Here is a 14,664-nt window from a genome sequence, read left to right on the forward strand (position 1 = left end):
CCAATCTCAAAGTCTCCCCAAGATATCATGGACTATGGAATGGTGACATTAGCCTATATCTATATCATGAATGACCAAAGTCCATGCAATGACAACACATAGGCAAACTTACTTGTCACCTATATATCACAGAAAAACAAAAATAGAAAAATATAATGTTTACGCAGAAAGAGTTCAGTTTCAGGAGATGCCAATTCAGATAAATGGTTTGCTTGCTTGACAGTTCAATGTTTGTATAGGCCATTGTATAGGCTAGGCACCATCTCTGTTGACCACTACCCAAAAGCATTAGCTGTAAATGGAATGTTTTGGTGTCAGAGGCTCGGGGTTTTGCTTTGAGGGATTTTCCACCCAGCCAAGCAATAATCAATAGGGGAAACACTGTAGTCAGAGAAATAAGATGGGTACTACACATTGTTAATGGACAAGGAGAGTTTCTGTTTCCACCCATGTACAGCTTTATTAGTGCTATATAAAATGTAAATGAAGATCTTTGCTGGACAGAGTAGCGCTGGTCTGGCTATGTGAGGGAAAGATCCCAATGTTCACATCTGCAACTCCAGACATATTTTCAGCCTCCCACCGCAGTCTCCTCCAGAAGAATGGCTTCTCTGTTTATTGGGACAAATAGGATCGTAAATCATCAACCAACTCACATTGCCTTCATAGAGAACTGACAGATTCCTACTATTTCCCGTAGGCTTCAGAGGATAAGATAACCATAACCCCTTTACAAAGGCAATATTAGGCCTACTACAGGCCTATCAAATTAGCAGTTGCAAATGACATTAAACAGTTCATGGCACATGAGAAGATTGTAATACTGTTCTTGTTTCTCACCGACTAACTGGTTCGTAGAGAATGGAGACCACTATAGAGGTTGCTACTCACTCATTGGAGAGGAGCGCCTGTGTTTCGTGGGGTGTCGAACAGCAGGTGGCGGTGAAGGACCATTGTAGGCTACGCCTACGTCATCGAAACCAGAAGGCAAGGAATAGATCACGTGACAATCCCGGATGTCAACAAACGATATCACCAACAGGGAAGTGTCAAAGCTTCGTTGTTACAGATTTTCCAATGGATTAACTGAGATTTGATAATTAATGTTACAGTCACTCGTGTACATTCTGAAAGGAACTATGAGTGAGTTCTGTTGATTCTACGATAGTTTAGCTTTTGACGAAGACTTTCAACATGAGGTCCGATTCTCCTCTCTCCAGCGTCAACGTAGTGCTTGTTATGGCCTACGGAAGTCTAGTAAGTCTTAAATGAATGTGTTCTCGTGTTTTTCCTTAATATAAAGAATGCTTGACAAAACTAGCTAGCTGTTGCGTTTCTCAGGACTCCTGTGTAATGGAATTAGCTTGCTAGCTACAGTATTGAGACAGGTAACACAGCAGAAGTGTCAATCAAGGTATAACAATAAACAGGTTATATGACAGGCAATGAAGACGAACTGGGCACTTGTACGGAAAGCACACAACACAGTAAAATATAGCTAGCTTTTATTAAAGGGATAATTCACCCAAATTACACAATGACACATTGGTTTCCTTACCCTGTAAGGTATGACAGCAATCCACGCCTTGGTTTTATTTCCCTTGCTTTGGTTTTGTTTCCAAATGCTAACCTTTTAGTATTTGTGGCACAAACCCCATTCAAGTCATGGGACCGATGTTAGCATTTTTTTGCGCATCATCCGAAACTATCTCAAAATGGTTCTGAAGCTCATCAAAGTCACTTATAGATGATTTGAACATGCTAAATGATATTTATGTCACAAATGTATTTGGAAACAGTGCCAGGGAAACTTAACTAAAGCATTGATTTCGGTCATACCATAGACTGCTTACAGGGTATTGACACCAAAATGTAATTTTGTAATTTGGGTGAACTAAGAATGTATCTGTTGTGGACAGGGTTTACGTGAGATTTTAGGTTCAAAACGTTTTGCAACGGAATCCGACTAATGAATACCCCCAAGTGGAAGTACATTCTCCAGAGTGATACCTGCAACTAATCATAAACAATAATTCAAAGGGACCAATAAGATGACAGTTACAAATCATATGATTACTGTAGTTGACTTTATGGAGGCCCCTCCACCCGGTTACAGTACATGCAAGCTGTGTCAGTGTATGCTGAACAAAAATATAAACGCAACAATTTCAAAGATTTGACTGAGTTACAGTTCATATATGGAATACAGATATACATCTGTTGGTCACAAATACCTTTAAAAAAAATGTAGGGGCGTGGATCAGAAAACCAGTCAGTATCTGATGTGACCACCATTTGCCTCATGCAGAGCGACACTGTTGATTGTGGCCTTTGGAATGTTGTCCCACTTCACTTTAATGGCTGAACGAAGTTGCAGGATATTGACGGGAACTGGAACACATCGTGCACATCGATCCAGAGCATCCAAACATGGTGATATGTCTGGTGAGTATGCAGGCCATGGAAGAACTGGGACATGTTTAGCCTCCAGAATTTGTGTACAGATCCATGCGACATGGTGCTGTGCATTATCATGCTAAAACATGAGGTGATGGTGGTGGATGAATGACACAACAATGGGCCTCAGGATCTTGTCACGGTATCGCTGTGCATTCAATATAATGCGATTGTGTTCATTGTCCGTGGTTAGAACGTTGGGCCAGTAACCGAAAGGTTACTAAAAAAGGATGCCTGCTCATACCATAACCCCACTGCCACCATGGGGCAGTCTATTCACAACGTTGACATCAGCAAACCGCTGGCCCACACAACGCCTTCCAGGTGGTCTGCGGTTGTGATGCCGGTTACTGCCAAAAAGACGTTGGAAGTGGCTCATGGTAGAGAAATTAACATTACATTATCTGGCAACAGCTCTGGTGGACAATCGTGCAGTCAGCATGCCAATTTCACGCTCCCTCAACTTGACACCTGTGGCATTGTGTTGTGTGACAAAATGGCACATTTTGGAGTGGCCTTTTATTGTCCTCAGCACAAGGTGCAACTGTAATGATCATGCTATTTAATCAGCTTCTTCATATGCCACACCTGTCAGGTGGATGGATTATATTGGCAAAGGAGAAATGCTCACTAACAGGGTCGTAAACAAATTTGTACACAAATATTTTTGTGCTTATGGAACATTTCTGTGGTGTTTTATTTCAGCTCATGAAACATGGGACCAACATTTTACATGTTACATTTATATTTTTGTACAGTGTATATCTTGCCTTGTCAAATTCTATATTGTGTCACCCCCTTCTAGAACATACTCCTCTGGATAGGTTGATGTCTCTTCTAGGACATACTCCTCTGGATAGGTTGATGTCTCTTCTAGAACATACTCCTCTGGATAGGTTGATGTCTCTTCTAGAACATACTCCTCTGGATAGGTTGATGTCTCTTCTAGAACATACTCCTCTGGATAGGTTGATGTCTTCTTCTAGAACATACTCCTCTGGATAGGTTGATGTCTCTTCTAGAACATACTCCTCTGGATAGGTTGATGTCTTCTTCTAGAACATACTCCTCTGGATAGGTTGATGTCTCTTCTAGGACATACTCCTCTGGATAGTTTGATGTCTCTTCCAGAACATACTCCTCTGGATAGGTTGATGTCTCTTCTAGAACATACTCCTCTGGATAGGTTGATGTCTTCTTCTAGAACATACTCCTCTGGATAGGTTGATGTCTTCTTCTAGAACATACTCCTCTGGATAGGTTGATGTCTTCTTCTAGAACATACTCCTCTGGATAGGTTGATGTCTCTTCTAGGACATACTCCTCTGGATAGGTTGATGTCTTCTTCTAGAACATACTCCTCTGGATAGGTTGATGTCTTCTTCTAGGACATACTCCTCTGGATAGGTTGATGTCTTCTTCTAGAACATACTCCTCTGGATAGGTTGATGTCTTCTTCTAGAACATACTCCTCTGGATAGGTTGATGTCTTCTTCTAGAACATACTCCTATGGATAGGTTGATCTCTCTTCTAGAACATACTCCTCTGGATAGGTTGATGTCTCTTCTAGAACATACAGTGCCTTGCGAAAGTATTCGGCCCCCTTGAACTTTGCCACCTTTTGCCACATTTCAGGCTTCAAACATAAAGATATAAAACTGTATTTTTTTGTGAAGAATCAACAACAAGTGGGACACAATCATGAAGTGGAACGACATTTATTGGATATTTCAAACTTTTTTAACAAATCAAAAACTGAAAAATTGGTTGTGCAAAATTATTCAGCCCCCTTAAGTTAATACTTTGTAGCGCCACCTTTTGCTGCGATTACAGCTGTAAGTCGCTTGGGGTATGTCTCTATCAGTTTTGCACATCGAGAGACTGAATTTTTTTCCCATTCCTCCTTGCAAAACAGCTCGAGCTCAGTGAGGTTAGATGGAGAGCATTTGTGAACAGCAGTTTTCAGTTCTTTCCACAGATTCTCAATTGGATTCAGGTCTGGACTTTGACTTGGCCATTCTAACACCTGGATATGTTTATTTTTGAACCATTCCATTGTAGATTTTGCTTTATGTTTTGGATCATTGTCTTGTTGGAAGACAAATCTCCGTCCCAGTCTCAGGTCTTTTGCAGACTCCATCAGGTTTTCTTCCAGAATGGTCCTGTATTTGGCTCCATCCATCTTCCCATCAATTTTAACCATCTTCCCTGTCCCTGCTGAAGAAAAGCAGGCCCAAACCATGATGCTGCCACCACCATGTTTGACAGTGGGGATGGTGTGTTCAGAGTGTTGCTTTTACGCCAAACATAACGTTTTGCATTATTGCCAAAAAGTTCAATTTTGGTTTCATCTGACCAGAGCACCTTCTTCCACATGTTTGGTGTGTCTCCCAGGTGACTTGTGGCAAACTTTAAACAACACTTTTTATGGATATCTTTAAGAAATGGCTTTCTTCTTGCCACTCTTCCATAAAGGCCAGATTTGTGCAATATACGACTGATTGTTGTCCTATGGACAGAGTCTCCCACCTCAGCTGTAGATCTCTGCAGTTCCTCCAGAGTGATCATGGGCCTCTTGGCTGCATCTCTGATCAGTCTTCTCCTTGTATGAGCTGAAAGTTTAGAGGGACGGCCAGGTCTTGGTAGATTTGCAGTGGTCTGATACTCCTTCCAATTCAATATTATCGCTTGCACAGTGCTCCTTGGGATGTTTAAAGCTTGGGAAATCTTTTTGTATCCAAATCCGGCTTTAAACTTCTTCACAGCAGTATCTCGGACATGCCTGGTGTGTTCCTTGTTCTTCATGATGCTCTCTGCGCTTTTAACGGACCTCTGAGACTATCACAGTGCAGGTGCATTTATACGGAGACTTGATTACACACAGGTGGATTGTATTTATCATCATTAGTCATTTAGGTCAACATTGGATCATTCAGAGATCCTCACTGAACTTCTGGAGAGAGTTTGCTGCACTGAAAGTAAAGGGGCTGAATAATTTTGCAAGCCCAATTTTTCAGTTTTTGATTTGTTAAAAAAGTTTGAAATATCCAATAAAGGTCGTTCCACTTCATGATTGTGTCCCACTTGTTGTTGATTCTTCACAAAAAAATACAGTTTTATATCTTTATGTTTGAAGCCTGAAATGTGGCAAAAGGTCGCAAAGTTCAAGGGGGCCGAATACTTTCGCAAGGCACTGTACTCCTCTGGATAGGTTGATCTCTCTTCTAGAACATACTCCTCTGGATAGGTTGATCTCTCTTCTAGAACATACTCCTCTGGATAGGTTGATGTCTCTTCTAGAACATACTCCTCTGGAGAGGTTGATGTCTCTTCTAGAACATAGTCCTCTGGATAGGTTGATGTCTCTTCTAGGACATACTCCTCTGGATAGGTTGATGTCTTCTTCTAGAACATACTCCTCTGGATAGGTTGATGTCTCTTCTAGGACATACTCCTCTGGATAGGTTGATGTCTCTTCTAGGACATACTCCTCTGGATAGGTTGATGTCTCTTCTAGGACATACTCCTCTGGATAGGTTGATGTCTCTTCCAGAACATACTCCTCTGGATAGGTTGATGTCTCTTCTAGGACATACTCCTCTGGATAGGTTGATGTCTCTTCTAGAACATACTCCTCTGGATAGGTTGATGTCTCTTCTAGGACATACTCCTCTGGATAGGTTGATGTCTCTAATGTACAGAGGTCTGTGTCTCCAGGTGTTTGTGCTGCTGTTCATCTTTGTGAAGAGGCAGATCATGCGCTTCGCCATGAAGTCTCGTAGAGGACCACATGTACCCCTGGGCCACAACGCTCCAAAGGTAAGACACACACACACTCAGTCTGACTTATTTTTAACATGATTTTTCTATACACGTGTTAATTTTCTCTCCTTCCTGTGTCCTTTAGGAGCTGAGACAGGAGATAGACTGTGGTCTGTCCAAGGTTCAGGAGATCCGCTTTGAGCCACGCCTGCTGTCTGAACAGGACGACAGACTGCAGAGTGGCGGTGAGAGAACACATACACATACATCATGTAGATATATGTTCTACCCATTCTACAGCTACAGTAGCCCTCTGTAAAATAAAAAAGATGATCTATGTGTGTGTTTTTCAGGTTGCTATGACTACCTATACAGAATGAGGGCACTAGATGCCATAAGAGACTCTGGTAAGTCTCCTCCTGCTGTTTCACCCTGGCCTGTACATCTCACTGTCATCATCCCAGTCCAACAGCACCCCCTGCTGGGGCATTATGTTGTGACTATGGTATACTCAAGCAATAAGTGCTGTTCTTCTGCACGACGCAACGCGGAGTGCATGGATACAACCCTTAGCTGTGGTATGTTGGCCATATACCACAAACCCCCGAGGTGCCCTATTGCTATTATAAACAGGTCACCAATGTAATTAGAACAGTAAAAATACATGTTTTGTCATACCTGTGGTATACCACGGCTTTCAGCCAATCAGCATGCAGGGCTCCAACCACCCAGTTTATAATGCTGCACATCCTCTTCACCTACTGTACTACCTTATAAATCAGTGGCCTTCGACCTCTAGATCCATAACTCCAATTTGATCATAAAACATCTTCTCATCTCCTGTCAGATATTCCGTTCAGTGAGTTGGGAGGGACTCCCACAGCTGTGACAGGGAGGAGATTCCGCGCCTGGCTTCTCGATCTGAGGAGTTCCCATTCGCTGTTCTGCAGCAGCCGTAGTTCCCTCATAGACACACTGCTGGAGGGCTACCACAACGCTCGCCACGGCACCGGGGTCAGTGTGTGTCTCTCTTTATTTTATCTGGGGGAGAGAAAGATGCCTGTGTCTCCACATGACATTGTGTCTGCCACTCAGTACTGAGTGGTCTATAGTAGAGGTCGACCGAATATGATTTTTCAACGCTGATACCGATTATTGGAGGCCCAAAAAAAGCCGATACCGATTAATCTGACAATTTTTATTTTTTTTAATTAATTAATTAATTTGTAATAATGACAATTACAACAATACTGAATGAACACTTATTTTAACTTTATATAATGCATCAATCAAATCAATTTAACCTCAAATAAATAATGAAACATGTTGAATTTGGTTTAAATAATGCCAAAACAAAGTGTTGGCTTTCTGTTGTCCTCTGTCTGAAACACCTGACTTGTACCTGGCTTTCTGTTGTCTTCTGTCTGAAAGACCTGACTTGTAGCTGGCTTTCTGTTCTCTTCTGTCTGAAACTCCTGACTTGTAGCTGGCTTTCTGTTCTCTTCTGTCTGAAACACCTGACTTGTAGTTGGCTTTCTGTTGTCTTCTGTCTGAAACACCTGACTTGTAGCTGGCTTTCTGTTGTCCTCTGTCTGAAACACCTGACTTGTACCTGGCTTTCTGTTGTCTTCTGTCTGAAACACCTGACTTGTAGCTGGCTTTCTGTTGTCCTCTGTCTGAAACTCCTGACTTGTAGCTGGCTTTCTGTTGTCTTCTGTCTGAAACACCTGACTTGTACCTGGCTTTCTGTTGTCCTCTGTCTGAAACACCTGACTTGTAGCTGGCTTTCTGTTGTCTTCTGTCTGAAAGACCGGACTTGTAGCTGGCTTTCTGTTGTCTTCTGTCTGAAACTCCTGACTTGTACCTGGCTTTCTGTTGTCCTCTGTCTGAAACTCCTGACTTGTAGCTGGCTTTCTGTTCTCTTCTGTCTGAAACTCCTGACTTGTAGCTGGCTTTGGGACCTCTTCACCACTACTTGGCCATTAGGAAGTGCGTGTAACTGTGTGTGTGTGTGACTGTGTGCGCGTGTTACGGTCGTCTGCACTAATGTACAGTGACGGGGGGCTTTTTCAATGGCATGCTTTGGATGTCTGTCTTAGGGCGAGGGATGTGCTAAGTGACGAGCTGAACTGTACACACACTGGAGTTGTAATGACCAAGGCATTTTGGGTTATGATTAATTGTCATGCAAATGGACACGGTTATTGTAATTTTTGAGCTTATAATGCATCTGTAAAAATGAGTTGGGATTAGAGGTCGACCGATTATGATTTTTCAACGCCGATACTTATTATTGGAGGACTAAAGAAAAGCCGATACTGATTAATCGGCAGATATTTATATATTTGTAATAATGACAATTACAACACTACTGAATGAACAAAAACAACACTTTTATTTTAACTTAGTAAATTGATTTTATTGATGTATTATATTATGTTTAATTTGGTTTAAATAATGGTTTAAATAATGGTTTAAATAATGGTTTAAATAATGCAAAAACAAAGTGTTGGAGAAGAAAGTAAAAGTGCAATATGTGCCATGTAAAAAAGCTAACGTTTAAGTTCCTTGCTCAGAACATATGAAAGCTGGTGGTTCCTTTTAACATGAGACTTCAATATTCCCAGGTAAGAAGTTTTAGGTTGTAGTTATTATAGGACTATTTCTCTCCATAGCATTTGTATTTCATATACCTTTGACTATTGGATGTTCTCATAGGCACTTTAGTATTGCCACTGTAACAGTATAGCTTTCGTCCCTCTCCTCGCCCCTACCTGCTATATCAAATCATAGACTTAATTATAACATAATAACACACAGAAATACAAGCCGTAGGTCATTTAATATGGTCAAAACCGAAAACAAAATGTTTATTATTTCAGTGAAATACGGAACCGTTCCGTATTTTATCTAACGGGTGGCATCCCTAAGTCTAAATATTCCTGTTACATTGCACAACTTTCAATGTTATGTCATAACAGGCGGCCCAAACTGCTGCATATACCCTGACTCTGTGTGCAATGAACGCAAGTGACACAATTTCCCTAGTTAATATTGCTTGCTAACATGAATTTCTTTTAGCTAAATATGCAGGTTTTAAAATATATACTTCTGTGTATTGATTTTAAGAAAGGCATTGATGTTTATGGATAGGTACATTCGTGCAACGATTGCGCTTTTGTTAAATCATCCCCCGTTTGGCGAAGTTGGCTGTCTTTGTTAGGAAGAAATAGTCTTTACAGTTCTCAACGAGCCAGGCGGCCCAAACTGCTGCATATACCCTGACTCTGTTGCACAGAACGCAAGTTCTGCAAAATTCATGTTAGCAGGCAATATTAACTAAATATGCAGGTTTAAAAATATATACTTGTGTATTGATTTTAAGAAAGGCGTTGATGTTTATGGTTAGGTACACATTGGTGCAACGACAGTGCTTTTTCCACGAATGCGCTTGTTAAATCACCCGTTTGGCGAAGTAGGCTGTGATTCAATGATAAATGAACAGGCACCACATCGATTATATGCAACGCAGGACAAGCTAGATAAACTAGTAATATCATCAACCATATGTAGTTAACTAGTGATTATGTTAAGATTGATTGTTTTTTATAAGATAGGTTTAATGCTAGCTAGCACCTTACCTTGGCTCCTTGCTGCACTCGCATAACAGGTAGTCAGCCTGCCACCCAGTCTCCTCGTGGAGTGTAATGTAATCGGCCATGATTACCGATTTGTTACCGATTGTTATGAAAACTTGAAATTGGCCCTAATTAATCGCCCATTCCGATTAATTGGTCGACCTCTAGTCTATAGTGCGTAACTCCTGTCTGTCTCTCTGTGTCTGAAGGTGTTTGGAGAAGCAGAGTTTGTCAAATACAAGGAAGCCCTGAACGAACTGGCCTCTGTGTGAGTATAGACACACTGCCATTTATCTAAGCACTACTCATGTGTTTTAATGAAGGTTTTTCAAGTTTGACACAAGTAGTTATTCTTCTCTCCCCAGTGTGAAGAGCCACTCCAGTTCCACTAGTCTGGACCAGCATCACCAGTTAGCAGCTAAAGACTTGACCAGTACCCCAGAGCCCACCCCCTCCTCTCCCCCCTCCCAGGTCACATACCTGCCGTCAGCTGGGCAACGCACCAAACGACCAAAACACTTCCTGGAACTCAAGAACTTTAAAGACAAGTACAACACCTTGGAAAGCACATTCTGAGAACTACAATCTCCTATGGCATAACACAAGAAACTACAATTCCCGACAACTTGCTGCCTCTGACAACTGCAACTCCCTACAACCCTGAGAACTTACAACTCCCTAGAAAACAACCTGAAAACTACAACAACTTCTCTGCTACTACTTTAAATCTGTTTTGTTGCGAGTACTGGACACTTTTCCTTCTCTATTTCCAAATTAGATAGCCTAGTGAAAAGAACAAATCTGTCGTTCTGCCCCTGAACAGGCAGTTAACCCACTGTTCCTAGGCCGTCACTGAAAATAAGAATTTGTTCTTAACTGACTTGCCTAGTTAAATAAAGGTTCAATAAAACGGAAGTGAAGGTAGTGATAAGTAGAGCTCCTGGAGGTGACAGATACTGGGGTTTGTGGTAAAAGAAGAGGTTGGTGAGTTAGTTTAGTGAGAGACTTGTTAGTGCCAGCAGAGAGAGAAGAGACTTGGTAGGGTTGGTACTTGGTACAGTTGGGAAGACTGGAGCACAGCAGGATTAACAGTAGCATAGCACAGCAGTATAGGAATGACAGTAACATTACGCTGCCCTACTAGTCCTGAGGAAAAACACTGCCTACTATCTATCATGCATCTCACATAATAAATAGTGCACTAGATTTAAGCTTATTTGACGTTAAACATCGTTGTGAACTTTTGCACAGACTTTGCAGGTAGATCATCATGTAGGGCTATGCAAAAGAGATGAGACCAGACAAGCTACATGCAGTTTCTATGCAGAATGCATTAATGCAGTGTTTCCCAAACTTGGTCCTGGGGACCCGAAGTGGTGCACGTTTTGGGTTTTGCCCTAGCACTACACAACTGAGTCAAATAATCAACTAATCATCAAGCTTTGATTATTTGAATGAGCTGTGTCGTCCTAGAGCAGAACCTGAAACGTACATCTCTTGGGGTCCCCAGGACTGAGTTTGGGAAACGCTGCATTAATGCACAGTGTTAGAGTAAGACTTGTTTATAATGTGATCATCTGCTAACTAAGCTATTGATGGACTAACGTTATAGCAGACCAGCGTTCCTCACAATGGCCCTGGAGAGCTACAGTACAGGCTGGGCAGGCTTTTGTTCCCGCCTAGCACTAACACACCTCCAATCAGGCTGATTAGTAGAATCCGGTTAGTCACTGTTGAGCTGGAACAGTACAGAAGAACTATGGATTATTCCAGTATTACTGCTAGACATTTCCAGTATTATTGTCCTGTTGCCAGCACTTGTTTAGGGCAGAGCCATGTATTTACATATATATTGCTCTGGTTTAGGGCTAGTGTTACAAGGAAATGAACATGTTACCACATCTGATGGTTGTCTATTTGCTGCATAAAAATGATTATACTTTTTAGAGTCAATGTTTTTTTGTTGTTGCTGAAATCTTTTTTTGTATTCCATTTTTAAAGATAATAATTTAGAATAAAGCGTTCATGTTAAGTGCCCTTTTTCTTGAATGGATGATTTTAATACAATTAAATAATTAAATTAGTATGTATGCATGGTTGAATACTAAAACCATAATATATTCTTAATGAGGTGTGAGTTGGCTATGTAGCCTGGGTTCTAGTCCGATATATTCATAATGAGGTGTGAGTTGGCTATGTAGCCTGGGTTCTAGTCCGATATATTCATGAGGTGTGAGTTGGCTATATAGCCTGGGTTCTAGTCCGATATATTCATGAGGTGTGAGTTGGCTATATAGCCTGGGTTCTAGTCCGATATATTCATAATGAGGTGTGAGTTGGCTATGTAGCCTGGGTTCCAGTCTGATATATTCATAATGAGGTGTGAGTTGGCTATGTAGCTTGGGTTCTAGTCCGATATATTCATAATGAGGTGTGAGTTGGCTATATAGCCTGGGTTCTAGTCCGATGTATTCATAATGAGGTGTGAGTTGCCTATATAGCCTGGGTTCTAGTCCGATATATTCATAATGAGGTGTGAGTTGGCTATATAGCCTGGGTTCTAGTCCGATATATTCATAATGAGGTGTGAGTTGGCTATGTAGCTTGGGTTCTAGTCCGATATATTCATAATGAGGTGTGAGTTGGCTATGTAGCCTGGGTTCTAGTCCGATATATTCATAATGAGGTGTGAGTTGGCTATGTAGCCTGGGTTCTGGTCCGATATATTCATAATGAGGTGCGAGTTGGCTATGTAGCCTGGGTTCTGGTCCGATATATTCATAATGAGGTGTGAGTTGGCTATGTAGCCTGGGTTCCAGTCTGATATATTCATAATGAGGTGCGAGTTGGCTATGTAGCTTGGGTTCTAGTCCGATATATTCATAATGAGGTGCGAGTTGGCTATATAGCCTGGGTTCCAGTCTGATATATTCATGAGGTGTGAGTTGGCTATATAGCCTGGGTTCCAGTCTGATATATTCATAATGAGGTGGGAGTTGGCTATAAAGCCTGGGTTCCAGTCTGATCTATTCTTAATGAGGTGTGAGTTGGCTATATAGCCTGGGTTCCAGTCTGATATATTCATAATGAATTGTGAGTTGTCTATAAAACCTGGGTTCCAGTCAGTTTCTGCTTTAACCAATCCCCACTCTCTCTTACAGCAGAAATGGACTGGTATGGTACCCAGGCTCATATGAATCGTCAGTGGAGTTATCTAAAGCACCTACAGATGTGGGACCAGGCTAGAGATTTATGGATGATTGTAGCACAATGTTCCTCCAATCAAATGTGAACAGCTTCAGAAGTGTGTTTGAATCTAATGAGTTGTGTGTATGATTGAGACCAGAGGAGGCTGGTGAGGAGATAATGGATAGAACTGAACAGTAACTAACATGAAAAATCAGGTGTTTGATTTGTTTAATAATACCATTCCATCCCAGCCATTACTATGGCTGATAATAGTGCTGAACAGGCTGCTTTATGTTTTCATGGACTCCCTGACCTATCCTCTGTGCATTGTAATACATACTGCAGCTGCCATTCCATTAAAGTGGTACCACTGGACCAGAGAGATTATAGACTGATGGTGATATCTTATGACATTGTTTTCATGGACATTTGAGATACACCTCAATTCTAGTGGTGTGGGTTACATTTCTCCCCCAAGAACATAAGTTGCTCATTTCTTTAATAGCCTTCAACTGTAAAAGGGGAACATGCCCAAGTGTTATGGCTTCATGTGCCTTTTCTCCCAGCACTTGGTCTATCATTTTACTCACCAACAGGGGGCAGACATTCACTATGCATAAGCTACAGTACTGCACTATGCATAAACTACAGTACTGCACTTTGCATAAACTACAGTAGTACACTATACACAAACTACAGTATTGCACTATGCATAAACTACAGTAGTACACTATACACAAACTACAGTATTGCACTATGCATAAACTACAGTAGTACACTATACACAAACTACAGTATTGCACTATGCATAAACTACAGTAGTACACTATACACAAACTACAGTATTGCACTATGCATAAACTACAGTAGTACACTATACACAAACTACAGTATTGCACTATGCATAAACTACAGTTGTACACTATACACAAACTACAGTATTGCACTATGCATGAACTACAGTACTACACTATACATAAACTACAGTACTGCACTTTGCATAAACTACAGTACTGCACTTTGCATAAGCTGCAGTACTGCACTATGCATAAACTACAGTACTGCACCATGCATAAACTACAGTACTGCACTTTGCATAAGCTGCAGTACTGCACTATGCATAAACTACAGTACTGCACTTTGCATAAACTACAGTACTGCTGCACTATGCATAAACTACAGTACTGCACTATGCATAAACTACAGTACTGCTGCACTATGCATAAACTACAGTACTGCACTATGCATAAACTACAGTACTGCACTATGCATAAACTACAGTACTGCACTATGCATAAGCTACAGTACTGCTGCACTATGCATAAACTACAGTACTACACTATACATAAACTACAGTACTGCACTTTGCATAAGCTACAGTACTGCACTATACATAAGCTACAGTACTGCACTATGCATAAACTACAGTACTGCACTATGCATAAACTACAGTACTGCACTATGCATAAACTACAGTACTGCACTATGCATAAACTACAGTACTGCACTATGCATAAACTACAGTACTGCTGCACTATGCATAAACTACAGTACTGCACTATACATAAACTACAGTACTGCACTATGCATAAACTACAGTACTGCACTATGCATAAA

General features: G+C 41.1%; 1 protein-coding gene across 1 annotated transcript; it reads left to right on the forward strand.

The window, feature by feature from the left end:
• The first annotated feature begins 973 nt into the window (after positions 1–973).
• On the forward strand, positions 974–11,895 carry LOC110536080 (lipid transport auxiliary protein 1). Its single transcript, XM_036939353.2, has 7 exons — positions 974–1,257; positions 6,176–6,277; positions 6,366–6,465; positions 6,574–6,627; positions 7,068–7,234; positions 10,068–10,126; positions 10,224–11,895. Exons 1-7 carry the CDS (start codon positions 1,195–1,197, stop codon positions 10,432–10,434), a joined length of 756 nt encoding a protein of 251 aa, XP_036795248.1. The 5' UTR covers positions 974–1,194; the 3' UTR covers positions 10,435–11,895.
• Positions 11,896–14,664: the final 2,769 nt, after the last annotated feature.

The sequence above is a fragment of the Oncorhynchus mykiss genome, chromosome 2 (assembly GCF_057628025.1).
Source record: "Oncorhynchus mykiss isolate SJ-2025 chromosome 2, ASM5762802v1, whole genome shotgun sequence".
NCBI lineage: Eukaryota > Metazoa > Chordata > Actinopteri > Salmoniformes > Salmonidae > Oncorhynchus > Oncorhynchus mykiss.

Bases quoted from the DNA above. Each gene is read 5' to 3' on its own strand.
- LOC110536080 (XM_036939353.2), top strand. From the start codon at position 1,195: ATGAGGTCCGATTCTCCTCTCTCCAGCGTCAACGTAGTGCTTGTTATG. The intron at 1,258-6,175 runs GTAAGTCTTAAA...CTGTGTCTCCAG, and splicing joins TTATGGCCTACGGAAGTCTA to GTGTTTGTGCTGCTGTTCAT. The intron at 7,235-10,067 runs GTCAGTGTGTGT...CTGTGTCTGAAG, and splicing joins ACGCTCGCCACGGCACCGGG to GTGTTTGGAGAAGCAGAGTT.